We start from the raw sequence: 27,372 nt of genomic DNA on the forward strand, positions 1-27,372 counted from the left end.
AAGAATCACCTGGCGGAGGGGGGCAGGCACCTAGTGGCTCAGTCAGTTAAGTGTCTGATTTCAGCTGAGGTCATGATGTCATGGTTTGTGAGTTCGCTGTCAGCGCAGAGCCCGCTTCAGATCCTTGGTCTCCCTTTCTCTCTGCCACTACCCTGCTCGCATGGCTCCCCCTGCCCCCCTCTCTCAATAAATAAATAAATAAATAGACACTAAAACAAAAAAAAAGAATCACCTGGGGATCTTGTTAAAACAGATTATGATTCAGCAGGTTTGTGGTGGGGCCTGAGAGTGCATTTCTGAACAAGCTCCTAGGTGAGGCCAGTGCTGCGGACTTCATTTTGAGCAGCACTGTAATATTCTGTTCCTTTCTTTTTCAGTCTAGTTGTATTCTTTCTTGAAAGACTTGTTTTTAGTAAATCATTTCTGATAATCACTACTCCCCTTTCTAAAAGGTCAAAGCGCACTTAAAAAACAAACAAACAAAAATACCCGTTGGCTAAGCTAGGTGTGTATGCATGTAAAAGAAAGATAAATTGTACGGTCTACTGGGGATTGATGTCAGAGACTGGGAACTTTTGTAACCCTCAGTAGACATCCCCTCTTTGGAATTAGGACCATGTTTGCTCATTCTCAGGTTTTGATAACCTTGCTCATCCTTAAGGTTCTGCAGCAGATGTTCATCAGGCTCCCCTGGGATTCTCAGGATTGTTAGGTTTTGCAGGTCTGGAGACTTGAACTGATTTGGAATAATCAGGGGTTCTATTCTGAGCTTCAGTTCTTGCTTTCCACAAGGCTTGTTCTTCCCCTCTTCAAGTTGAAGATGATACTTGTTGATAGAGAAATGGAAGATCTCTCTTTCTGCCATCTTTCCGTGTTGCCATAATGGTGTGCATGAATGTCCTGGCAGATGCTCTCAAGAGCATTAACAATGCTGAAAAGAGAGGCAAACCAAACGCCAGGTTCTTATTAGGCCCTGCTCCAAAGTCATCATCCGATTTCTGACTGTGATGATGAAGCATGGTTACATTGGCGAATTTGAAATCATCAATGATCACAGAGCTGGGAAAATTGTTGTGAACCTCACAGGCAGGTTAAACAAGTGTGGAGTTAAACAAGCTCCAGGTTTGATGTACAAGTCAAAGATCTAGAAAAATGGCAGAATAATCTGCTCCCGCCCTGCCAGTTTGGTTTCATTGTACTGACAGCCTCAGCTGGCATCATGGACCATGAAGAAGCAAGACAAAAACACACAGGAGGGAAAATCCTGGGATTCTTTTTTTAGGGATGTAATACGTACGTGCAAAGAAAATGCCTCACTGAAAAAAAAAAAAAAGAGAGAGAGAGAAATGGAAGAAGAGGAGTTGATCTAGACGGTTCTCACAGAGCCCTTTTTGTTAGCCTTAGCTTTATTAACAGGCCTTTTGGGCAGTGACTTTCCTGGCACTTTTCCTTTAGGTCAGAACCACCATTCTATTATCTTTTTGACTGTGCCCTCTTCCACTTTCTTTATACATGTGTATGTGATTTGAACATCTATACTCAATGGAGAATGCTGTGCAACCATACTAGTTAATACTTAAAAAAAATTTTTTTATGTTTATTTTTGAGAGAGAGAGAGAGAGAGACAGAGACAAAGTGTGAGCGAGGGAGGGGCAGAGAGACAGGGAGACACCGAATCCAAAGCAAGCTCCAGGCTCTGAGCTGTCAGCACAGAGCCCGATGAGAGGCTTGAACTCTCGGACCACAAGATCATGACCTGAGCCAAAGTCAGACGCTCAACCAACCGATCCACCCAGGCGCCCCCAGAATGTCACTTTTGAGGGTTTCTGTAAAAAATACTAGCATCTGTATTCTCTTTAGAATTTTAGGTTTTTCAGATTTTAATTTTGTGAAACCTACATTTTTAGAGGCGTATAACAAATGGATAAAAATGTGGGCTCTCCATCTGCACTGACAGCATGGAGCCTGTTTGGGATTTTCTCTCTCCCCCTCCCTGCCTCCCTCTCTCTCGAAATAAATACTAAAAAATAAACCTTTAAAGTTTTAGGGAAAAAATGTGGGCTCTCCAGAGTCAGAAAACCTGTGTTCTGACGCAGCCTCCACCACTTTTCTCATTTGGGGACCTTGGGCAAGTTAACAGTTGGAAATCTGAGTTTTCTAATCTTGCTACATGGATAAGAGTATCAACCTCCTTAGGGCCATTGAGAGGACTTGACAGTCCTTGTAAAACTATCTGGTAGTTAGAATTCAGTATCAATAAATATTAGTTGTTGTTAACAGCTAATTTTATTAAAGGTCTAATGTTATTTAAATCACTGTGGCAAGGTTTACATAATGCCTTCACAGCCAATTTTTTGATTATATGAGATGGACAGGTATTATCCCTTTTTGGATGAGGAAACTATGGCCTGAAGAGTGTTGACCGGGCTCAGGTACACATACTGTGGCAGAACTGGGTCTTTACTCCAGGATTACTGGTGCCACATCTAGGACTTGCTCTCTTAACTGCCTTCTTCTGACAGCACTTTAGTTGTTGGCTGTCACACTTTCAAAGATTACATGGTTACTTTCTCTTTTTCAACTAGTCTGTCTGCTTGGTTTGGATGCAGTCCAGTATAGTAGTTCCTCATCCTTTTAGGATGAAACTGTCAGCAAGAATTTTCTACCCCTTCTCCCCCTTTAAAATAAATACCTATTCGGCAAATGTCAAGGTGCTTGAAGTTCCCTATCTCTAACATTCTTATTACCACACCAGTTTTGGAACCTGAGTCAAGAAAACAATCCATATTCTTCATCATTGAGCAGACTGAAGGGTACTCCAACAGCTGTATCATGTCCCTTACTCTTGTATCCTCATTCAGAAATTCTCCAGTGTGGTTTGTGGATTTCTACTGGAGACTATCATTTTGAGACATACTGCCATCGGTCTTCCCTTTTTAAGATTTGAATGAGATTTGCCCATTCATTGGTGTACTGCATTCACAAATCCATTAACTCCAATTTTCCCTGGTAGTGACCGTGTCTTATTCATTTTATAAAATTCATAAACTTTAATTTATTTTGGATATCTCTATTATAGATGTCTTAAGATATTGGCAACTTAATTCTCGGGTATTTTCTTTTGTGACTTAATAGTTACCTCTTCCATTGCTTTTCTTCTCATAGCATTCCTGGTTTTTTGTCCAGTTTTATACTGGAATTTTTCTCTTTTCCTCTATTTTCAGTTTTGAGTTCTCATAGATTGGCAAGTAAGTGTTCAGACAAATGTGTTCCTCCTACTCCCCGTGAACAGCATTCATTTAGCAGACTGAGAGCCCATAATCTTTTTTATACATTTACTCATTAAAATGGTGCCAAGTACTGTGCTTGGTGGGGAGTATGCAGTTGTGCATCTCCCCAAGCTTATAGTCTAATGGGAGCAGACAGATAATAATATAAGCTTTTATAATACTGTGTGCTTATTTATTTATGTATTTTAATGGATATCGTTTCTTTTTTTAATTTATTTTTTATTGTTTCAATTTAAATCCTTGTTAGTTAACATATAGTGTAATAACGATTTCACGAATAGAATTTAGTGATTCATCACTTATATATAACCCCGCAGTGCTCATCCCAACAAGTATCCTTCTTAATACCCATTGCCCATTTAGCCCATCCCCCCACCCAACACCCCTCCAGCAACCCTCAGTTTGTTCTCTGTATTTAAGAGTTGCTCATGATTTGAAGAAGTAGGATTTAGAACGGACACCTAAAGAGTGGTAAGTAGTAGACCAAGTGGGGGTGTAGGGGAAGAATGTTCCAGTATGATCTGGAAAGTCAACTCCAGTTTATTGATAGACATTCACATTCCTCCTTTTTTCCCCTAAAGTCTCAGCTTTCAATTGGAAAAAGATAAACATTGTTGGCTAAGACCTCTCTCACCCCCTGGGTCCTCCAAGTCCTTTAGATTCTTATTTTTTCCCTAGAAAGACTTTTCAGGTTTCTTCTGGTTGTTTGGTTTGCCACTTCATTAACCAACTGGAAGGGGTAGCAGTTGGCAAGCTGCTGGTTTTTTTCTCATAGTGACCAACTATTCCCCACCCTTGCCCCGGGACTCCATGTGGGAACCTGAATGATTTTGCTCTTGCTGGTGGTGAGGAGCCTTCTGTTTATTTTCCAGATTTCTGTTTTCTTCTTTTTTTCTCTTCTGTCTTACCATCTTCTGTTCCTCAACCTCTTGACATGTATTTTCTCTTCTGACAACTTAGAAATGTTTACTTCCTTGTTTTCTTGTTGAATCATTTCCTCCATTGTCTCTGGGAGCTCTTTATCCTCTGATAACTTTAATCTGGAGAGGTAGGTTTTTAAGCCTGGAGGAGAGATGCCAGCTTGTGTTTACTAAACATGCTATTGACAGATGCCACCAGGAAGAAAGTGAGTGTGGCACAATCCCTGCAGGAGCTTGGAACATCCCCCTGTTTAGGGCTAGGAGCTAGGAGTTCCAAAAGCAGCTATAAATCCCCTCTTTGTCGAGCTCCCTAAACTCATTCCTTTTTGCCATGATATGAAGACTATTAACAAACTTATCATTTGGTGGGATAGTTTAAAATACTTTTTAAAGCAGTGTGTTCAGATATTCCTGTTATATATTTTAGTTGAAAGCTATATAAAATTAACACATTTTATTTTTTTAGTAGATAATATAGTCACATGAAAGAGAACATGGTAAATATTTCCTTCTCTTGCCATGTGTCTCAGCTACCTAAGTTGTCCTCTGAGACCTAGGGGCCTCTGGCAGGCTGCCCTAAGGTGGGCCACTTTGGCATGAACATTATTTTGGGTTAAAAATAATCAAAACCGAGGAGATACAGGAAAAGCTCTCTTTCAGGTCTTCAGCTGCCTAAATTTACATTGGAAAGGAGAGCCTATACCTGGAAGAAAGCTATTAAAACTGGCTCCCCTTTACCTAAGAAACTTACCTGCATAATAAGGCAACCTTTGTTTTTCAAAATACAGCTTTTCACCTTCCTGTAATGGCTTTCCTCCCCCTTTGTATCCTCCAACCTACCCCTCTCTTTAGCTCACGTAAACTTCTTGTTGCCTCATTGTCTTTGGATTTCTTGTCTGTGTGGATTCCCCATATGTACACTATTAAATTTTATTTTCTCCTGTTAATCTGTCTCGTGTCAATTTGATTCTAAGTCCAACTAGAAGGACCGTGAAGGGGTGAGGAAAGTCTCCCCCAACTCCCCGACAGAGACAACCAATGTTACTGGTTTCTTATATATTCTTCCAGAATAATTTTGTGCCTAGGCAAACACGTGACATATATATTACCTGACAAGATGAATGATAACATGTCTTGTATTTCTCAAGGCCATGTGAAGTGGAAAGACTAGGATTTGAAGACTTACATTCAAACCTCAGCACCTTAGCTCTGTCCTTATTAGTTTAGTAACCTTGGGCAGCTTGCTTAAGCTCTGGGTGCTTTGATTTCTTTATGTTGTTAATAGTACTTAGTATATGTACAGTTCCTTCTTTGGTGCATGGTAATGCTTCACAGCTGGTTGCTACCTTTGTTATTTCTTGCTGGACCATATTCTTTGGCCTGTGTGAACTGGAAGGAGCAAGAAGTGAATGGATTGAATTGCTTTCTTTACTATAATATGTGATAAATGCTCTCTTACATATAGAAGGGAATCTGATGGGCACCTGGGTGGCTCAGTCACTTAAAGCGTTTGACTTTAGCTCAAGTCATGGTATCATGGTTTGTGGTTCAAGCCCCACGTCAGGCTCTGTGCTGATGGCTTGGAGCCTGGAACCTGCTTCAGATTCTCTCTCTCTGCCCCTTCTCCCACTCACACTCTGTCTCTCTCTCTCTCAAGAACAAATAAACATTAAAAAAATTTTTTTAGAAGGGAATCTGAGCCAGGGGAGACAGAAATAGCATTTTTGAAAGGAAGAGAACGTCTTTTGCTCCTCAGGTGTTAGAGCCTGACTATTCCTGATCTGGGGCCTTCACACACTTGGCTGATGGTGTGCTGATAAACCCTAGCCCTTCACTTCCGCTGGTTAGGAAGTTTTTAACACTGAAGAGCTTTTCACATTAAATAGCTAAATTAACCCTTCTGTATTGCCTGAAGCTTTGGACTCTTGTGGGAAGCTTAAAACTTGGTCAGCCCTACTTTGAGTTTCCTGCTCTTCAGTTCCAAGTGTGATGTCAATGCTTTAATAGCAGTTAGGTTTTTTTCTTCTTGGTTCTTACACAGTCAGTGCTTGATGTAATCGATGGAAGAGTCTGGAGTTTTAGTACCATTCCCATTTTATTTCATCAGAAGGATTGTATAAGGCCTTTCTTCATGGTTATCTGGCCTTAGCATTTTTTAAAGGTAAACTATAATTATATTTTATTTGTTTATTTTTAAGTAATCTCTATGCCCAACGTGGAGCTCCCAACTCACAACCCAAGATCAAGAGTCACATGCTGTAACTACTGAACCAGCCAGCCAGGGGTCCCTGGGATTTGTAGGACTTTAAGTTTGACGTTCACTTGATCTCTTAATGTGTAAAAGAAAGAGATTTTATGTCTTGCAGTACATGAATACCAGAATAAAAAGACCTGATAATGTGGGATATTTTTTAAAGTAAGACAGTTTTTGAATACCCACTGTGCAGTGTTCTGTGTTGGATGTTGTTTTAAGCAGCTGCTTGTGAGTTCCCAAACTACTGTTGTCCAGATTGCTGAGAGTAGTCCTATTAATGATTTCTTTCATAAACAAATACATTTACTGTATCCTCTGAAGGGACTTGATATTTAGTATATTGGTAGAGAAAACTTAATTGGGGAACCACTGGAAGGTAGAAATGTTTACCCATTTGAATATGTGGACTTAGGAATTGCATGTCATGTTTTATTTGTTAGGAAACAGAATCTCTTATAGTGAGGGCCTGCACAAAAAGCAGAAAAAAAATTGGAGACATTAAAATGCCCCATAGTTTCTCTGACTTTTTAAAAGAAAACATTAAAAAGAAAATGAAGGGGCGCCTGGGTGGCTCAGTCGGTTAAGCGTCCGACTTCAGCTCAGGTCACAATCTCGCGGTCCGTGAGTTCAAGCCCCGTGTCAGGCTCTGGGCTGGTGGCTCAGAGCCTGGAGCCTGCTTCCGATTCTGTGTCTTCCTCTCTCTCTGCCCCTCCCCCGTTCATTGCTCTGTCTCTCTCTGTCCCAAAAATAAATAAACGTTAAAAAAAAAAAAAAATTTTAAAAAGAAAATGAAAATGAAAATAATTTTTTTTTGAAGTTTGGTCCATGGAAATAGAGCAGTTAAATAGGGATAGTGAAGAAAAAGTGAGTTAAAAAGAACTTCAGCTACCTCCATTATGACCTCAAACTTTCTAATTGATTAAGTTCTTTCCAGCTTATCTCTTAACTCAGGCAAGAGACCCTGCGGGCAAAGCATGCTGTGACGGAACCGAAACTATCCCCTCAAGCAACAAGAACTGCCCTGAGCCTGCAAGACCCCGTGTGATTGACTCCAAGACAAGGATCCAGTGAACCTTCACTGCCCACGTGCATGTACCCACCCACCACTGTCCCACATTTTCCTTATATAAGCCTGGAAGTATTTTCGGCACTTTGGAGACAGTCTGAGCCGCTAGTCCGCCGTCTTCCCGGTGTTGGCCTCACTGAAATAAACTCCTTTCTTGTTCCACCACCGCTCGTCTCTGTGCCGCTGGATTTTGTCAGCAGCCAGTGGCCGAACCTGGTCTGTTTGAACCCCCAGAGCCAGGTGCTCTTGCATCCCTGCCCAGCCCCCTACATGAGTAGAAACAATTAGACTTGAGCACACTATACTTTAAAAAAAAAAATAACACGAAGTAGGTCTGATTGCAAGCACTACCTCCACTGCTTTCCTTTGTGTATTTTTCGGCAGCTTTAAGAACAACCCAGGAATTGACCCAGCTGGAGGTAGACTAGAAATGCACATGATAAACCACTGAAATGTTAAGTTTTTTACTTGTTTAATCAATCTATGTATATTCATTTTTTATGAAAAAATGTTTTTTTCTTTTTTAAAAATAAAAACACTCCTGTCAGAATGACTAAAATAAAAAACACAAGATGGGGCACCTGGGTGGCTTAGTTGGTTAAGCGTCCGACTCTTGATTTTGGCTCAGGTCCTGATCCCAGGGTGGTAGGATTGAGCTCTGCTTCTTGTTCTGGACTGGGCATGGAGCCTGCTTAAGATTCATTCTCTCTCTCTCTCTCTCTCTCTCTCTCTCTCTCTCTCTCTGTCTCTCTGTCTCTCTCTCTCTCTCTCTCTCTCTCTGTCTCTCTCTCTCTCTCTCTATATATATATGTATATCCCTCCCTCTCCCCTCCCCACCCCAAACACACACACACACACACACGCAAGAAACAAGTTTTGGCAAGGATGTGGAGAAATAGCAACCCTCGTGCACTGTTGGTGGGGATGCAAACGGTGCAACCACTATGGAAAACACCATGGATGGTCCTCAAAAAATTAAAAATAGAAATATCCTGTGATCCAGTAATCGCACTACTGGGTATTTACCCAGAGAATACCAAAACACAAATTCAAAGGGATACGTGAAACCCTATGTTTACTGCAGCATTATTGACAATAGCAAATTATGGAAGCAACCCAAGTGTCCATTGATTGATGAATGGATAAAGAAGATGTGGTGTGTGTGTGGGTATATGGATGTATGTGTATGTGTATATATATACATGTATATATATACCCACAAACTGGAATATTCAGTCATAAAAAAAAAAGAATGAAATCTTGCATTTGCAAGAGAGTATAATGCTAAGTGAAGTAAGTCAGAGAAAGACAAATACCATATGATTTCATTCATATTTGGAATTTGAGGAACAAAACAAAGGAACAAAGAGGAAAAAAAGACAAACCAAAAAACATTCTCAACTATAGAGAACAAACAGATGGTTATCAGAGGGGAGCTGGGGGAATGAGTGAAATAGGTGAAGATGATTAAGAGCAGCCTTGATGATGGGGCACCTGGGTGGCTCAGTCAGTTAAGCGTCCAACTTTTGGTTTCAGCTCAGGTCATGATCTCACAATTTGGGATTAGAGCCTGCTTGGGATTCGCTGTCTCCCTCTCTCTCTGCCCCTCCTCTGCTCATGCTCGCTCTGTCTCAAAAATAAATAAATATTTTTTTTTAAAGTACATTTGATGAACACTGAGTAATATTATGGAATCGTTGAGTCACTATTATCATACACCTGAAACGAATATAACACTGTTAACTACACTGGAATTAAAATTTTTAAAAAAGGAAAAAATAAATGAAATATTGCCTTTTTTTAAATTTTTTTTTTTTTAAGTTTATTTATTTTTGAGACAGAGAGAGACAGAGCATGAACGGGGGAGGGTCAGAGAGAGAGGGAGACACAGAATCGGAAGCAGGCTCCAGGCTCTGAGCCATCAGCCCAGAGCCCGACGCGGGGCTCGAACTCACGGACAGCAAGATCGTGACCTGAGCCGAAGTCGGACGCTTAACCGACTGAGCCACCCAGGCGCCCCTGAAATATTGCCTTTAAAACAAGAACCATTTATAGTTAGAAATCGCTACACAGATTTGGTTTTAATTTCCAACTTTTTTTTTTTTTGGTGAGAAATTTGGAGGGCTGCCAATGGAGTTTTGGAATTTTTTTTCATTTTTAGAAAATTTTTAGTGGTAGCAGTAGTTATAGTATAATTTAAGTATACTGATAGTAACTTAAGTAAGCAAATAGAACTAATTTGGATTTAATTTGAAATTCATGTAAATTTTTTCAGGTTTTTTTTTAAGAAGTAAAAAATGTGGAAAAACGGGTAAATGGTTTTGATTCAGCGTTTTACAGATTAATGCCATGTTTGGGGTGTTTTAGTGTCTTTAACAAAAATGTGACAGGTTTTGGTTACATGGTGGCCCATTATATTGACATTTCATAATTTATTCATTTTCTTATTTTTGGTTTAGGTTGTTTCTAACATTTTGTCATTAGAAAGAAAGCAAGAGTGAATATTCAAATAGCCAGTATTCATTGCAACATTGTTTCTAATGGCAAAATATTTGAAACAACAAGAGTGTTTATGTTTATATAGGTTTGTCTGCTTTGTACCTTCATGCTGATGTTTCTGTACACTCGATTCCTAGAACTGGTGGTGTGGGTTATAGGGTTTGCATTTTTAAATTTAATTTTAAATTTTAGTGCCAAATTGATACAAAGAAGTGGCATGAATTATATATAGTTGCCACATTGTATGAAAGCACCTCTTTCCCATATTATTACCAATACTGTATGTTTTCAGTCTTTTTAATTTTGTTAATTGGTAGGCAGAAATGGCATCTTTAAAAAAATTTTAAATATATATATATATATATATATATTTTTTTTTTTTTAAGTTTATTTTGAGAAAGAGAGTGCTAGTGACCGTGGGGGAGGGGCAGAGAGAGGGAGAGAGAGAATCCCAAGGAGGCTCTGCATAGTCAGCACAGAGCCTGATTCAGGGCTCAAACCCACAAACTGTGACATCATGACCTGAGCTGAAATTAGATGCTTAACCAATTGAGCCACCCAGCTGTCCCCAAAATTTATCTTTTTAAATCTATACATTTTATTTAGCTTTTGACTTGGTTATGCATGGACATGGTTTAAAATTTTAAAGGCATGAAAGTTTATAGTTTCCTAGCCTATTTCCCAACCCCAATTCAGTTCCTCTCTCCAGAGGTGATCAATATTATCAGTGTTTTGTGTATCCTTCTATAAGTATTTTATGCATATATATGAACAAATTCATATAATTTGCTTTTTTTTATTGCATATCTCTTTATCATACATATACAACAGAGTGGATACAAAAGTCCTGTATATACATAGGATTATTTCTGGATTTTATTCTGTTCTTTAAAATTCCTCTTCTTATGCACCATGTTTCTTTTTGTCTTGGTTGCATTATATGACCTTTAGTACAATATTGCATAGCAGTAGTAATAAAAGGGCTCCTGGCCTTTCAGTCTTTAATAGAAAAAAATAATTCTAATATTTCATTATCTAATGTTATGATTGCTGAAGTTTCTGTCAGATAACCCTTACCAAATTAAGAGACTTCCCTCTATTTCTAGTTTGCTAAAATTAAAAAAGAAAATCATAATGGGTGTTGAATTTTATCCCATGCATTTTCGACATCTGTTGAGAAGGTTATATACTTTTTCTCCCTTAGTATGTGTTAATATAAAAATTACTTTGATAGATCTCTTGATATTAAACTGCCTTTACATTCCTGGGATAAGCCCTCTTTGGTTATGAGGTGTACTTCCTCTATTATATTGCACTTTAAAGTCTTTTTTTTTTTTTATGTTATTTTTGAAAGAGAGAGACAGAGAGAGCGTGAGCAGGGGAGGGGCAGAGAGAGGGAGACACAGAATCTGAAGCAGGTTTCAGGCTCTGAGCTGTCAGCACAGAGCCCAACAGGGGCTTGAACTCCCATACCGAGAGATCATGACTTGAATGGAAGTCGGATGCTTCCCACTGAGCCACGCAGGCACCACTATTATACTGCACTGTATATAACATGGGAGCCATTTGTACCATGAAGGTTTAATAGAACATTATGTAAAAGTTATCAGAGTCTGTTGGTATTTTTTTTAATAGGGGATATTTGACAACTCTTGTTTTTTAATTTACATTTCTTTGATACTCAGTGGTCACTAGTATTTTTAAAGATAAACCTTAAAATTTCCTTGGTTCTTCCTCCTCTTTCTACTTCCTAAATGTTAATAATGTTCTTCAGAGTTCTGTTGCTCATTCATACATATTTATTAGGAGATGTTATTAGAGATATTTGGGCCAGGGGTAGCGCTAGGAACTAGTGAATAAAATAGACCTCATCCCTGCCTTCACAGAACTTCCCTCCTTGCTGCTAAATTTTCCTTTTCCAGTCTGGCTCCCCTAGTGCTAACAATCAGTTTTGGGGCTACAGGAGGACCAAAGTTAACATCTCATCCCTTTACTTAAAGATCTCTATTGACTCCTTCATGTCTATAGGATCCTGTCTGGAATCTGAAGCACAGCATAAAAAGGCCTTCCATTGTGGCTTAACGTCCAAGTCAGCTCATTCACACCATTCTCTGTCAATACAAACTGGACACACCAGCGACACTGTGTCCCCAATAATTCCTGTTCTTTCTTGACTCTGCCTCTACACGTTTTGTTTTCTCCAAACTAGAATCCTTCTGTCTGCTTGGCAGATTTCTACTCATCTTTCAAGGCACTCCTCTAAAAAGACTTTTTAAAAAATTCTCCTAGAGATAGTGTGAATTCCATAGCATTCTGTTCATAAATATGTCCTAAGACTTATAAAATTATATGATGATGACTATTTACTTATACATCTGCCTCCATATTTAAATGACTGTGAACTGCTCAGAGTAGGGTCTTTCTCTCTCTACATTGTGTCTACTGAACAGCTACTATACTGCTTAGCACAGAGTAGGCCCTCAGCAAATACTTGTAAATGTTTGCCTGACTACGTGACTGGCTGCCTGAAAGAGGTCTACTGTTTGGTTGCCTTGAAGGGAATACTACTGCTGTTAGTTATGGCAGGTTGCCCGAGAGGCCAGGATTAGAACAATATACACTTGAATACTCCCTCTTTCTTCTTCCTTCACCCTAAGAATTGTGTGTAGGTGGGGGGGAGGGGTTGTGGGACATATATTTAGAAAATTGTATATTTATTGGTATTTTTCTGTTGACTTTAATTTTTTAATTATTAAAAATATAAAAACAATTGTATAGGGTGATGGGATCATGGGTAACCTTTTCTTTTCTGCATTTTCCTTTGTTTCCAAACATGGTAAAATCAGAAATTTTTCTTGAGGCTTTTTCCTTCCCAGATGCAGTAAAGTCCTATTTAGGAAAGCATTGGCCCATGTAGTGCCTGGGTGGCTCAGTTGGTTAGCTGTCCCACTCTTGATTTTGGCTCAGGTCATGATCTCACAGTTCCTGGGATTGAGCCCCATGTCTGGTTCTGCGCTGGCAGTGTGGAGTCTGCTTAGGATTCTCTCTCCTCTCCCTGCTGCTCATGCGCTCTCTCTCTCTCTCTCAAAATAAAGTGTTAAAAAAAAAAAAGCATTGTTCAGAATACACTTACCTTGATGAGCACTGAGTAATATATAGAATTGTATACCTGAAACTAACAGCACTGTATGTTAACTATACTGGAGTTAAAATTACAAAAAACAACAACAACAAAATTAGCTCTTTTAAAATTACATTTTAGGGAAAGGCAAATTTTCCTAAGAAAGTGAAGATATTTGAGATAAACAAGTAAATGTTAATTCAAAGGAACTAGGTTTATTTCCATATTTGGCACAATAACAAAGGGCTAATGGAAAGATTATAGTTTTCAGTTCAGAAATTGAACAGATATCACCTTGCTGCATTGTAGCAAGCTAGTGTGTTGGCTCAGAATCTGTTTCCTAGCAGATATGAATTGAAGGGATTAATAGACATAACAAAACAATTCACAAGGAAGAAGAGACAGGGAAACAAGCGTAAGAGAAGTTTACTAAGATAGTTTACTAATGCACTGATGAGGAAATAGCATATTAGATGAAATACAGAGGTAACCTCAAAAACCTGTTACAGAGGTAACAGACACAGAGGCTTATATTGATCACTTTCCTTATTTAGATACTCAGTGCAGAGTGACTGCATTTTTTGCGTGGTGTTTTCCCTTCACAAACTTGTGCCTTTATTATAATGAGAAATAGTCCATACTCAGTTTAATGCTCGGGATGGCAGTGTAGTCTGAAAGTAGGGACAAAAGGATTTAGAGATGGGAGCGGGGTTATAAATACTCCCCAACCCAGCTTCTGTATTGTGCAGAAGGATTTGCTCTTTTAGAGACTTTTGTCATGTGGTAGAACACATACTGGAAGTTTCTAATTTAAATTTATGCTTTTGGATAAAATGGATTAGAGAGAGTGGACTGCTACAGGTTGAAGAGAAACCAGTCACTTGATTCTGAGAAACTGTAATTCAATTGAAAGAAGTTTTAGTGTAGAATGACTGGAGTAAAGAAAAAGAATGGACATACATTCCAAGACTACCTACTGCGTGCCAGATGCTCTGGTGCTTTTCTATCAGTTGTCTCATTCGTGCCTTATCTATACAGATGAGGACCTGAGGCTCAGAGAGGTTAAATGACGCCCAAATATCACATAGCAGTGAGTGAGAGGATGGGTTCTTTCTGACTCACACACCCACTAGACTTGTTCTCTGATGGTTAGGTGGTTGACATCCCAAGAGGCAGAAATTTTCTATTTCTTTCAAAAGCAGGTTTCTTTTTTTAAAAAACATTTTTTTTTTTAACATTTATTTATTTTTGAGACAGAGAGAGACAGAGCATGAACGGGGGAGGGGCAGAGAGAGAGGGAGACACAGAATCGGAAGCAGGCTCCAGGCTCTGAGCCATCGGCCCAGAGCCCGACGTGGGGCTCGAACTCACGGACCATGAGATCGTGACCTGAGCTGAAGTCGGACGCTTAACCGACTGAGCCACCCAGGCGCCCCTCAAAAGCAGGTTTCTTATAGATCTCGCTCTTTTTCACTCTCTCCTACATTGTGTTGGAACACAGGATTTAAGATCTGTGGAACTGAGTATGCCAGCATGTTTTCCATGATCTTTTGGGTGGCTAGCCTTTTGCCTAGAGCTGATCTCGAAATTGTAGCTGCTCCTGGGGAGTTTGATGTAACCCGAAGACTGTTGGTTTTGTTCTCTCTAATAACATTTAACACCAGTGGGTAGAATCCGGGGTGTAATCCACTTGACAGATTTCTCAGCCATATTCTAGCAGGCTCCCCAGTATCTTTATCTTCATGGCCATAGTCAAGAAACTTGTTATCTACTTAAATGTGATTGTGGGAAAAGTATGTAATTATAGTAAGCTTTTTGACTATGCTGTAACAAATCTTACTGGTACCTGAAAAGTGGGTTGAGGAGGGTTGCAAGTGGTTATGTTAATTTTTCTATACACCAGTTCAGACCTTTTTCCCAAAGGAAGACCAAAGCTGTTTGAACTGTGACCGTGACTTAGCTGACAGGTATTAACAAGTTATGGTTAACTCATAAGCCTAGATAGATTCAAACCGTTGACCTTGAGTTGAAGTATTTTATAAGCTGTGACTCATCTTTTGGCTCATCCTTTTGTTCACCAGGAAATAACACTGAATATTAATTTCAGGAATTTCAGTTATCCCTTATGAAGAGTGTGTTGCTCATTAAAATTGCTGGGACTTGTTTTTCTGGTACCAACAGGACCACAAATTGGTCTATACTTAGTGGTTGTACTGAATTCCTATGTAAACGGGAAGGTACCTGATTAACTGTCTAGAGAAAGCCTGTTGAAGGTGGGGGGGCCATCCTTTCTGACTTCTTTAATAAGAGGTTCATCTCTTCCACAAGAGAGAGAGGGATGTAGGATGGTGAATCTGAGGCTGAACCTAACAGATGGTGTGTGTGTGTGTATGTGTATTTGTATCTGTAAATATCACATCAGTGTTTACAGTACACTGGACTCTCTTCATGCAAGGCCTAGTCAGGCCAGATCAGGAGGAATTGTTCCCGTGCTTAAAGCCAAGAATAACATCCTGACCAGCAGGGGACAGAGGTCAGCTCAAGGCAACTGCTCTAGGGAGCTACAGGACATTAAGAACTTTGAAGGAACTGAATTTAGTATAAGTAGGAAGCCAATATGTATTATGTACGTACTTTGAAAGAAGTGTGTGAAACCTCTGTGTGTGTGTCTCTCTTTTTTTTCCTATGGGTCTCTTATTAAGGCATAGCTTATTTGTGAAAAATGAAAAATCATCTTAATGGGATGTGTTATGACTTCACCTCCTAGCTATTTTAACTATATTTCCCCCTCCTACCTGCATATTGATTTGTCTCTTTATTGTTTTTATTAGAAAAAGGGGGAAAGTATGTTCTGTTACTCTGTGTTTTATTCTACAGGCAGCTTCAGACAAGGCTGGATTGAAGGATGATATGTTAATTAAAAAACAAATACCCTTTACAAAATCTCCTGGGGACCTTCAAGGCTAGCTGAAGTTTTGTTTCTGCTATCTTTCTGTGCCCACTTCTCTTCTTGTCCCTTCCATCTTGTCTCATTCTAATGCTGGCCACTCACCCCACGGAGGCAGCTCAGACTGTTTGCTGGTGGAGCATTCTAAGTTTGTCCTGTTGTCTTCTCTGGGACTCATTGCTCTGGTCCGACTTAAACTGGTTCTGGGCCAAAGTGATCATCTGAAAGCTTTTCTTCTTGGCCTTTATTTCTTGGCTCTTTTAATGCACTTTGCCTGATTAGTTTTGCTGTTTCTCTCCTTTTCCAGTGGTGTAAGTTATATTGCTTCGGTTGGAAGGTTCTAAAGCTCAGGTGCAGCCTGAGGCCTCTTAGATTTTACTTTGGTTTTGTAAAGTGCCTTTTTCCTTTCCTAGAAATTGGGGGATGAATCAGGTGCTCTTTTGTGAGGTATTGCTGACCTTCCTGGGACTCTAGTTTGCTAGTTGTTTAAACACATATGTAGCAACTTGAATTGTATTTGCAAAAGTAGGACTTTGTTGCCAAGATTCTGAAGTAGGTCAATTGCTTGTTACCCTTTCCCCTCTTGTTTTTAAATTGAAAAATTAAAGAGAGAATTACCTTGTCCATGGCCACATAGCAGGCTGGTCTTACACCTTTTAAAGCAAACCTTATTTTTCCATTCCTTGTATTTCTTAGCACAGATATTAACAAATAGTTAATGAATCCATAATAGTTTAATAAATACATCTTAACTGTGGGTTGATTGATCAATTAAGTTTCAGAATTCTTATCAGGTTGGTCACATTTTGGACCAACAGGTGAGAAGAGTGTCTGGGTGGAAGGGACCAGATAGCCTTGCAGAAAGTGTTTAGCAGTTGAGAATATGCATGCAAAAAAATCCTGATGTAGAGGCGCCTGGCTGGCTCAGTCACTGGAGACTCTTGATCTTGGGATTGTGAGTTCAAGCACCAATATGTGTGTAGAGATTGCTTTATTTTTTTTTTTAATGTTTATTTGAGAGAGAGAGAGAAAGAGACAGAGAGAAAGAGAGAGAGAGAGCACACACAGAAGAGGGGCAGAAAGAGAGGGAGACACAGAATCCAAAGCAGGCTCCAGGCTCTGAGCTGTCAGCACAGAGCCCTATGCGGGGCTTGAAGTCATGAACCATGAGATAGATCATGACCTGAGCCCAAGTCCGACACTTAACCTACTGAGCCACCCAGGCACCGCGAGATTGCTTCTAAAAATAAAAAATCTTAAAAAAAAAAATCCTGTTATAAAACCTGTTCAAAAACTGAAGAAACAGGAGAGTAGTTTGGCTAGAGCAGAAACTGGTTAAATGTAAGGAGAAATAGGGTGAGAAAGGATAGAAGGACATGGGTTAATCAAGAGATAGGAAGAATTCTACAAACAGGCATCTTGCCAGCCTGGGATCAGAGAGTGAAGATGAAAATTTCCTACTCCTCCCCCAGTATGAGACTCTCCACCCCTCCCCTGGCAACCACTATCCAGAGGGTCTGTGAATGCCTTTGGGCACTAGTGTCTGATTTGGGGGCTGCCCTGTGAAGCATGAAGAGGTCCTGTGGGATCAGTCAGCGGCAAAGAACAGTTGGCCTTTTGATTTGTTAAATTCTTCATAATAGTTTTGCTGCTCTCAAATAGTATTACTAATTCCAAAGCCAAAACCATTTTCTGATGGTTTTGCTGTGTCCAGTTGGCTCGTGGGACCAAAACAGCAGCTGAGACTGCCGTACCATGATGCACTTATGCAATAACCCTTCAAGGGGCCTGTCCACCTTTTTTTATTTTTAATCTTAAAACAACAACAACAACAAAAACAAACTGCTGGGTTGTTTTTTGGTTTTTGGTTTTTGGGGTTTTTTTTGCTTTCGGGCCAGTAATTTGCATCCCATTTGGGTGCCTTGGTCTCCCCTCTGTCCCTCTCACTTTTTCTTCACTCATCCCTATGCTAAGCCCTGCTCTCTGAACCTGACTCTCGCTTCTGGCCTCATTGAGTAGTATGAATTTTAACCATTTCTGCTTTTAGACCTGTTTTCCATCTTTGGTCTTTCCCTGCTCCCTGTAGGAAATTTTGGGTTCAGAACGATTTGCTTGAGGGAAGGATGATATTTTTTCATGCTTCTTTGTTTTTTGTTTCCATAAATATGTTCTCTACTAACTAATTTTTCTTTCCTTTCTTTGTCAAACAGGCCACCAAGCAGTTTCTTGAAGAGATTAACAAGTGGACAGTTCAGTACAATGTTTCCCCTCTCTCTTGGAATGTGGCTGTCAAGTTCCTCATGGCCCGGAAGTTTGATGTGCTCCGTGCCATAGAGTTGTTCCACTCCTACAGGGTATGTAGCTGGGGATGGGCCAGACTTGTGGCAGCTGGGCTCTCTGTGTTGCTGCTTTCTCTGCCACACACTACACACAGTGGTTCTCTGAGTGTTCTCCCCACTCTCATTAAAAAAAAAGTGGGTCAATATCCAAGAACCCTACCTGGGAGTTAGAAAATCCTCTGAGGAGACACAGAACCTCTCTAAATTAAAAAAGGAAGAGGGCCCATGGGTGGCTCAGTCAGTTGAGCATCCAACTCCTGATCTCAGCTCAGGCCATGGTCCCAGGGTTGCACTGGGCTCCACACTAGGCATGGAGCCTACTTGGGATACTCTCTCCTTCCCTCTGCCCTTCCCCTGTGTGCTCTCCCTCTCTCTAAAAAAAATTAAATTAAAAATTAAAAAAACAAAACAGGAGGATAAGGCATGCTAGGATTAGTTTAAGACTAAACACTTACCTAGACCTGTCTTGTGGGTCATTCTCATACAGTATTCAGTCATTTATCCAACAGATGTTTATTGTATACATACTGTGTTCCAGGGGCAGAGATTACTACTTAGAAAGAGAGTAAACACACAATTATAGAAAGTTATGATAGGGCACAACTTCCTTCTATGGAAGCACATTTCATTAGAAGGGTCAAGGAAGCCTTCTTAAAGGAAGTGACTTATAAATTAAGATCTGAAGAATGAGTAGGAATCTGACAGGTAGGGGAGTATGGCAGAGAGAATAGCAAGTTCAGATGCCTAGTGACAAAAGAGAAATTGAGCTGAGCAGAAATGTTCAGTGGGAGTGGGGGCATGGCAAGAGATTGAGCAGCAGAAGTAAACAAGGCCATGGGGCACCTGGGTGGCTTAGTCAGTTAAGGGGTTGACTTCGGCTCAGGTCATGATCTCTCAGTCTGTGAGTTTAAGCCCCACATCGGGCTCTGTGCTGACAACTCAAAGATTGGAGGCTGCTTCGGATTCTGTGCCTTCCTCTCTGTCTGTCTCCATCCCTCTCCTGCTTGCTCTCTCTCTCTCTCTTTCTCTCTCTCTCTCTAAAAAATAAATAAACATTTTTAAAAAAATGAAAAAACAGAAGAAGTAAACAAGGCCAGATCGTAGAGTATTTGTTTTTTCTTAAGGGCAGAGAAATTCATTGAAGGTAAAAACAGCAGAATAACTTGATCAGATTTGCATCCTGGAAAGATTTTCTCACTGTGCTTTAGAGAATGGATCAGGAGGGCTATACTGGAGACAGACCTGTTAGATGGTCATTGTACTTACTGGGAAAAAGATGAGTGTGGTGTCATTAAGTGTAGTGTCAGGGGAGATACAGGAAAAATGGGCAGATTTTATAAAAAATGGTAGGACAGTGTTGCTTAAACTGGTGTATAAGGAAAGAGGAGTCAGGAGTTCCAGGTCTTTGATTAGGGTGGCAGAGTAGATGGTGGTAGCATTCACTAATTTTAGGAGACACTGAGATAGTGCAGGTGTGTGGAGAGACAAGGTCATGAGTTCAATTTGGCCATGTTAAGTTTGAAGTGCCATTGGGATATCCAAATAGACATTTTCTCTAATAAGTTGGGATGTGAATCTAGGGTTCAGAAAAGAAATCTGCACCAGAAGTAGAGATTTCGGAATGACCAAAGTAGAGCTGAATATCAGAGCCATGAGAAAGGGCAAGGTCATCCCGGGAGAGTATGAGGAATAGGAAGATGTGTAGGGCAGGACTTCACTTCAGATTTTTTGCCTTGTTTGGTCCAGTATTGTCTTAAGAGTTGAATGTGAGTGCTTTAGGTAGGGCATGCACTCTCTGTAATTCTAGTGCTGCTCTGCCTCTGAAGGCTTTGAATTTGGTTTTAGGGATGAATTGGGCAAGAATATAAACAAAGACCTGGTTTGTTTCATTTACCAATGTGTTCCTAGCACTTAGCTCAGTGCCTGGTACATAGTAATTGCTCTACAAATATTTGCAGAATAAATGAATGAGTCAGTGAGTGAATTGAGTGAGCAAATGAATAAAAAAAAAAAACAACCCACAAAAGAGACTTAGAAGCAGTAGTTGAAGAAGTAGGAAAACTGAGAGAGTAGTCTTTGATACAGAATGCCTCAGGGAAAAGGGAAGGTGAGTGGTCAACCTTGTCATGTGAAAGGAGGACTGAAAATGCTGACTGGGTTCACTGACAGGAAGGAAGGTCCTACCACTGGGGCAGGAGCTCTCAGTGGGGTAATTAGATTGGGGGGAAATGAGAATGCAATAGATTGAGTGTGGGGGAACTGAGCATGAGTTTAAAGAATCTTGCTGTGGACATAAGAAAAATGAAGTCATTGTAGGTCTTGTTGGAGAAAGTATCAGTGGGGAGGGATGGCTCCATTTTAAGATGGGAGAACCCTGAGCCTAGAGGATATGTGAGGATGTCTGCCTCCAGCCAGTGTTTGAGTCCATATGTTAATATCCTGCTCTAATATCACTACTGATATATGTTTAAGAACTTTGACCCTGCACTCTAACCATACATACTAGTTGGACTTCAGTGTTAGGCTTCTCAGTGATTTAAAGCAAAATATCATACCTACGAGGCTGATAAGGTAGATTGGCTGAGAATTCAGACAACACTCAGTTGGCCTGAAGCATGTTACAAAGGAGTTCCTGATCCAATTAATGGACTTCTAAAGTCCTTTATCTCTGAGATTTGATGGTTACATAAAGCCATCCTGGATATACAGTATTTCCATACTAATTGACCTTGTTGTGCTTTATTTTTAGGAAACGCGAAGGAAGGAGGGCATTGTGAAGCTGAAACCTCATGAGGAGCCTCTCCGTTCTGAGATCCTTAGTGGAAAATTCACCATCTTAGTGAGTCTTTATGAACCTGTCTTGTAGTGTGTCATTACTTCCTTTTGTAGCTGTTGTCCTCTTTGGATTTTGTACCTAGATAACCTTATCCTGAATCTAGAGAATCTCAACATTTGGGAGCAAACATGAAGCAGCTATGCGGTTTGCACAAGATTATTCTAGTAACAAGTGAAATGATGGAGAATCAGTTGTACAATAGATTAAGCAAAGTTTCTTCTTTGGTCCATTAAGGTTAGTGAAGGTCTTTGGATGGGTATCCAGTATTTCAGAGGCCCATCCTTATTGGAATCAAGTGCCTCCCCCTAGAGAGCACAGCCTTTCAGATAAGTATACAATGGTACTTTTAAGGCAGAGCATGGAAACCATGGTTGTATTCTGTGGTTTTCCCCTGCTGCGTGTTTCTTTTGCCATTCTGTCTGGGAAATTAGCTAGGCAGCCAGTGTAGACCATCCTTTAATCTCTCTGCAGTTGAAGAATTAAGGGAATGTAGTTTTTTTTGCTACCAAACAAGTAATGATCCAAGGGGTGCTGAGCATCAGGTGTGGGATGAAATAAACTTTCTTCACTTCCTGGAGCAACTAATGCAAGTCAGAGAAGTATTGCTAGCATCTGTTCTCTTCATATGAAACTTTTGTCTAGGAGAAGCCTTAGTGATTGTTGTGATACTGTATTTGGTTTCAAAATATTTCTTGGGGTTTTTTTGTTTGTTTGTTTGTTATTTCTCTAGAATGTTCGGGACCCAACAGGAGCTTCCATTGCCCTCTTCACTGCCAGATTGCATCATCCCCACAAGTCAGTCCAACATGTGGTACTTCAGGCTCTGTTTTACTTGCTAGACAGAGCTGTAGATAGGTGAGCATGAAGATTATCTTTATTTGGTCTGTATCCAGATGGAGAAATGACAGTCCTTGACTAACTTGATTTACTTAGCAGTACCTTCACCATGTTCCTAGGATATGCCTTGGGAAGTGCTATGAATAGAAAACATTCCATGTCCTTAAGGGCTTGGCTTGTTTCCAGTCACTATCAAGATGGTGGGTATTCTGTATGTTTATATGCTTGGCTCTATTTCAGGATAACAGAAACTGAGAAAGCCAATTGACTAGTTATCCTCAGCATATTGAGAATTACCTATTGAGAGTGAAGGGGAAGTGACTTGTGCTGGTTCTTTTTGCTCATTTGCCCCTGAATATTGATTTTCAAAACAGTCTAGGGTCTCAGTTTCTTTGTAAAACAGGAAAAATGTCATTAGCTTAGAGGATTTTGAGAATCAGCATTCAGGAGAGAAGAGTCTAAAAGTATAAAGTTAAGCAAAATCATCTTTTTTTTTTTTAATTCTTTTTTTTTTTTTTAACGTTTATTTATTTTTGAGACAGAGAGAGACAGAGCATGAACGGGGGAGGGGCAGAGAGAGAGGGAGACACAGAATCGGAAGCAGGCTCCAGGCTCTGAGCCATCAGCCCAGAGCCCGACGCGGGGCTCGAACTCAGGGACTGTGAGATCATGACCTGAGCTGAAGTCGGACGCTTAACCAACTAAGCCACCCAGGCGCCCCCAAAATCATCTTTTTAAACAGATGCATGAGCAAAAAGAATCAGCTCAGGTCATTTCTCCTTCCTTCTTCAAGGTAAATGGTATTACGACTATTTTCCAGACAATGAAACTGAAGCCCCAAGAAGTTATGTGACTCCTTTAGTCATCACATTCCAGTCCAGCTAGGCCTAACATCTTGGTTTCTTTGCTCTTGACTGGAGTTATTTGTACCCTATTATGTTGTCCTTTTTGCCATACTTCCTTTTTTGCAGTTTGTTATTGCACTGGATGTCATTGGCTAGCTCTCTGCCGTTAAAAGAGATATATCGAGGGCTGAAACCTGAGATAGTGAAAGACAGCTGTGTACGACTTCAGTCATACGGTGGACTCAGAGAGGGTGCAGATAGCCAAGTGATTATCTGAAGTGGGGCTGTCCAATTCACTCATTGCTGCCTTCCTAATGTTACTTTCATAGTATTTAGCTTCTGCTTTTGATGCTCAGTGGGAGATATATCCAAACCACACACAGCATTAGTTTGAAAAAGAGAAGTTACTAAGGTAAGGAGAGAGGACCAGTAGTCTTAGAGGCCCCGTACTGCCCAATCAGAAGTGTGGAATTTCTCAGTTCGTCTTTCCTGTGATTGGTCTTCAGGCATAATTTCCAGAATATATAGGTTCCTTTGAAATCCTTTAGCTCAGGAGAATGAATGAAAGGTGCCTTTACCAGAAAATTCACTGGCCTTCCTTCTTGGGCAGCTTAGAGTCAGAGCTCTCCTATAGGCATGGCAGTGGCCAAAGCTTGCTCTATCCAATGTGAGTATTGATTGGATCCCTCAGGAGAACCACAAGGATGTAAACATACTTAAAACTGTTCTCATGAGGGGCCCCCAGGTAGCTCAGTCAGTTGAGTGTCTGACTTCAGCTCACGTCATGATCTCATGGTTCCTGGGTTTGAGGCCCGCATCAGGCTCTATGCTGACAGCTCAGAGCCTGGAGCCTGCTTTGGATTCTGTCTCCCTCTCTCTCTGCCCCTCCCCTGCTCACACTCTGTCTCTCTCTCAAAAATAAACAAACACTAAAAAAAAAAAAATTAAAAAAAAGAACTTTATTGAAAAAAAAAAAACTTTTCATGATGTTCACCCTTTTCTTAAAAACCCTAGTGACTCTTCATTATTCAGAAGGTGCAGATAAGATAAATAAATGTGAACCCTTTTCTCCAAGCAAAATATTCTCACTAGTGAGTAGAAATTCTTGTTTTCCTATGTTAACTTTCACCAGGATGCAAGAGGAGGAAACCCCTCCTCTTCACTAAATCTTGCCATTTCTTTAAGGCTCAACTTCTATGACTGATTCCCTTACCACACTAACCTGTCATAAATGAAATTCTTTTTACCCTGACTTTAACAGCAGTTATTAATACCAATTATTTTGTATTGCATTTTATATAGCCTTATGATGTCATTTATCTTATACTGTTGTTTGCTATGTTTACCACTAGATTGTAAGTTCCATGAGGGCAGGGAATCTTCTTTTTCACATTAAATAATAGAAAATCCTCAGATCTCTGAGTGGAGTGTAAATGGTATCATAAGCTTCCAGATACCCATCATCTATCTTCAGAATGATCTATAACCAATCTTATTTCATTGATAGCCTCTCACCCACACTGTACCCTCAGTTATTTTGAAACAAATGTCAGGGACTATGTTTTAAACATCTTGGTGTTCGTGGGTAGCGTCCAGATCAGGAATTTGTATTTAGTAGAATAAAAACAATCGTTCTTAGTACGGAATTAGCTATTATTGTAAACCTCATATTCTGTACCCAGAAAAACAGAAGTCCTACCATATTTGTATTTATTTCATGTGCCTTTACAGGATTGGCAGTTTTTGGGAATATAGACCCTGCATCATTCTGCACTGTACCTTCTTTTTATTAAATTCTGTTTCCCCGGCACTGACTTCTCTTTGTTTCAGTTTTCTGCCGCAGGCTGGCACTGGAAGGGGAAAACCTATAGTTTTTTTAATTTGGCCCTTGATGAGCTAGTGGAAAAATGGGAAGTGTCTACACCTGGATAATCTATTTAGTAATTGTGTCAGTTATGTAACAGCATCTTTGATCTTGGTGAATTATAGTCTCTCTTGTCGCGGGGGAAAAAAAGGAGTTAAGATTTGGTGCTGTGACCCATTAGGACCATTTGAAACTCAGAAACTGCTGGAAAAACTTGGGTCTGCCTCAGAATTAGAGATACTTGAAATGCTTCCTGGGTGGGTACTTCCACCATGCAAAAAAATCAGGATACAAAATAATACTGGGATCTCTGATTTTAGGATTGTTTTGTGCCGAAAAATCTTCTCAATTTTAAATAGATAGGAAAACTGTTGCTATTATCTGTGAGTATCTCAAACATATAATTTATTTCTAATGACCTTTTGGGTGTGCAGATCAGAAGCAGGTAAGATTTGGCTTGGTTGAAGAGTGCAACTTTGAGAAGTCTTTAGGCAGTGAGGAGATTGAACTGAAGAATACTTTTCATATCTTCACATGTTCTTAACCTCAATCTGGTAATAAGCTCACCACCTCTTACTTTTCAAGATGCCTTCCCAAGACCATGTATGGGTTTGTTCTCTTCTGCCAAGTCCTAACAGATTCCCCATCACTGGGCTTAGAGCTTTGTTTTACATTTTCCCACAGGTCTGAGTATTTTCTTAGCAGTGGGCTTCCAGTCCACTGCATTAGAATTCAGTGACCATTTATTATATACCTATTTGCAAGAACTATGCTAGAGACTACTGGGAGTGATGAGGTGAACAAAACATGTTTATGCCCCCTAGGAGAGAATCAGATGGCTAGACAAAGTTGAAATGCTTTAAGAGCCATAAAATAATCCCACAGGAAGATTTATGGGGCTACAGGGGCTAAAGGATGGCAGTACATTTCGATCACAGTTATCAGGGAGGTTTTATGGAAGAGGAAGCTTTTGAGTTGAAGATGGAATGTTACAAAATTTGGATAGGCAGATTCAGAAACCTGGGAGGAAACAGTTCAAATTTTGATAACCTAGATGCTCTGGAACATTTTCAGCATAGGAGTTTGGCACTTGATTAACATGCATCAATAAGCATAATTCCAATTCCAACATGTGGGGGTTTTCTGCCACACCTCCAAGCAGTTCTCAGATACCAGCTTAGTGTTTTACGATCAACTCAGTTCTGACACTGTCTACCTGTTAGATCAGATTCCAGAGGTTAAAGGTTTTCAATCCTACAAGATTTATCTCCCCTACTCCCCACCCCCACCCCCATTCACAGATGGGAGTGGCAAGTTCAGGTTGTCACCTGTGCTTCTTATCAACACGCTATATAGATTGAAGGTTTCAGTGAATTTACTAGAGTGGCTCACAGAACTCAGAGAAACATTTTACTTACTAGGTTACCAATTTATTATAAAAGGATATAGTCCAGAACAGCTAGACGGAAGGGACACATAGAGAAAGCTTTAGTGAAAGGGGTACAGGGCTTCCATGCCCTCTTTGAGAGGGCCACTCTTTCAGCACCTCCATCAGGAAGCTCTCCAAACCCTATCCTTTTGGGTTTTCATGGAGGCTTTATCACGTGGCAGGACTGATTAAATCATCCATTGGCTATTTGAGATTGAACTCAATCTCCAATCCCTTTCCCTGAGGGGAAAGGGGGGAAGGGGGAGGTATGGGATGAAAGTACCAACCCTCTAATCACTTAGTTCCCCTGGCAACCACCCTCATCCTTAAGTGATGGCTTGGGGCATTCCAGAAGTTCTCTTATTAACATCACAAAAGACACCTTTAACTCCCTCTTCATTTAGGAATTCCGAGAGTTTTAGGAGCTCTGTGCCGGCAACCACGCTGAAGACCAAATATATATTTTTTATTATAAATTGCAATATCACGAGAAGCATAGCAAAAACCAAAGATAAATCATCTTTTTGTAAAACCAGTGTTCCGGGAGGTAGTTATTTTGGTCCCGCATCTGTCCCATACTCTGATTTTGCCCTAGGCTCTCAACCCGCCTCATCCATTTTATTACTTACAAATGTTTTTGTTCAATGGTTGGTTTACAGTTTTGAAACTCAGAGGAATGGACTGGTATTCATCTATGACATGTGTGGTTCTAATTATACCAACTTTGAGCTGGATCTTGGCAAGAAAGTCCTAAACCTGCTAAAGGTAAGGCTGTGAAAGGGCCCCCTCAACTCTCCTTCAATGGTTAGGATACTTCTTTCCATAATCTTTGGGAGACTTAGGAATGATGTAAACTGCAGACATTATGTTCAGTGTAAAGGTCACCTGTAAATGATGACTAATATTTGCTTCCTCAGAATACGAAATGGTCTTAAAAGTAAAGTGGGAGGAATTAAAATAAGAAATGCACAGGAACATTCTGAGTCATGAAGGTGGGTTGTCCCTCTCCTGGAGTTGTGTAGAATAAGAATTCATGAAGGCCTAGGTATGCTCAGTGTCTGAAAAGTGTCACCTCGCTAGTGACTTTCAGACTTTTTTGTCTCAGTCTAGTCAGACATATGTTTT

At 40.2% G+C, this 27,372-nt stretch overlaps 1 protein-coding gene and 1 pseudogene across 3 annotated transcripts in view; both read left to right on the plus strand.

Moving 5' to 3' along the window:
* Positions 1–27,372, plus strand: part of PTPN9 (protein tyrosine phosphatase non-receptor type 9) — an 82,424-nt gene that overhangs the window by 18,879 nt on the left and 36,173 nt on the right. Inside the window, exons 2-6 of one of the 3 annotated variants that reach the window (XM_060618010.3) lie at positions 7,399–7,770; positions 18,308–18,451; positions 21,186–21,275; positions 22,003–22,127; positions 26,907–27,012. In XM_060618010.3, coding sequence (XP_060473993.1) covers positions 7,555–7,770; positions 18,308–18,451; positions 21,186–21,275; positions 22,003–22,127; positions 26,907–27,012 — 681 coding nt within the window. In that variant the 5' untranslated portion in view covers positions 7,399–7,554. The remainder of the gene's footprint in view (positions 1–7,398; positions 7,771–18,307; positions 18,452–21,185; positions 21,276–22,002; positions 22,128–26,906; positions 27,013–27,372) is intronic. The other 2 variants (XM_060618012.3, XM_060618013.3) reach the window with 2 other exon arrangements.
* On the plus strand, positions 206–7,392 carry LOC132668866 (small ribosomal subunit protein uS8 pseudogene; annotated as a pseudogene).

The sequence above is a fragment of the Panthera onca genome, chromosome B3, assembly GCF_046562875.1.
Source record: "Panthera onca isolate mPanOnc1 chromosome B3, mPanOnc1 haplotype 2, whole genome shotgun sequence".
Lineage (NCBI taxonomy): Eukaryota > Metazoa > Chordata > Mammalia > Carnivora > Felidae > Panthera > Panthera onca.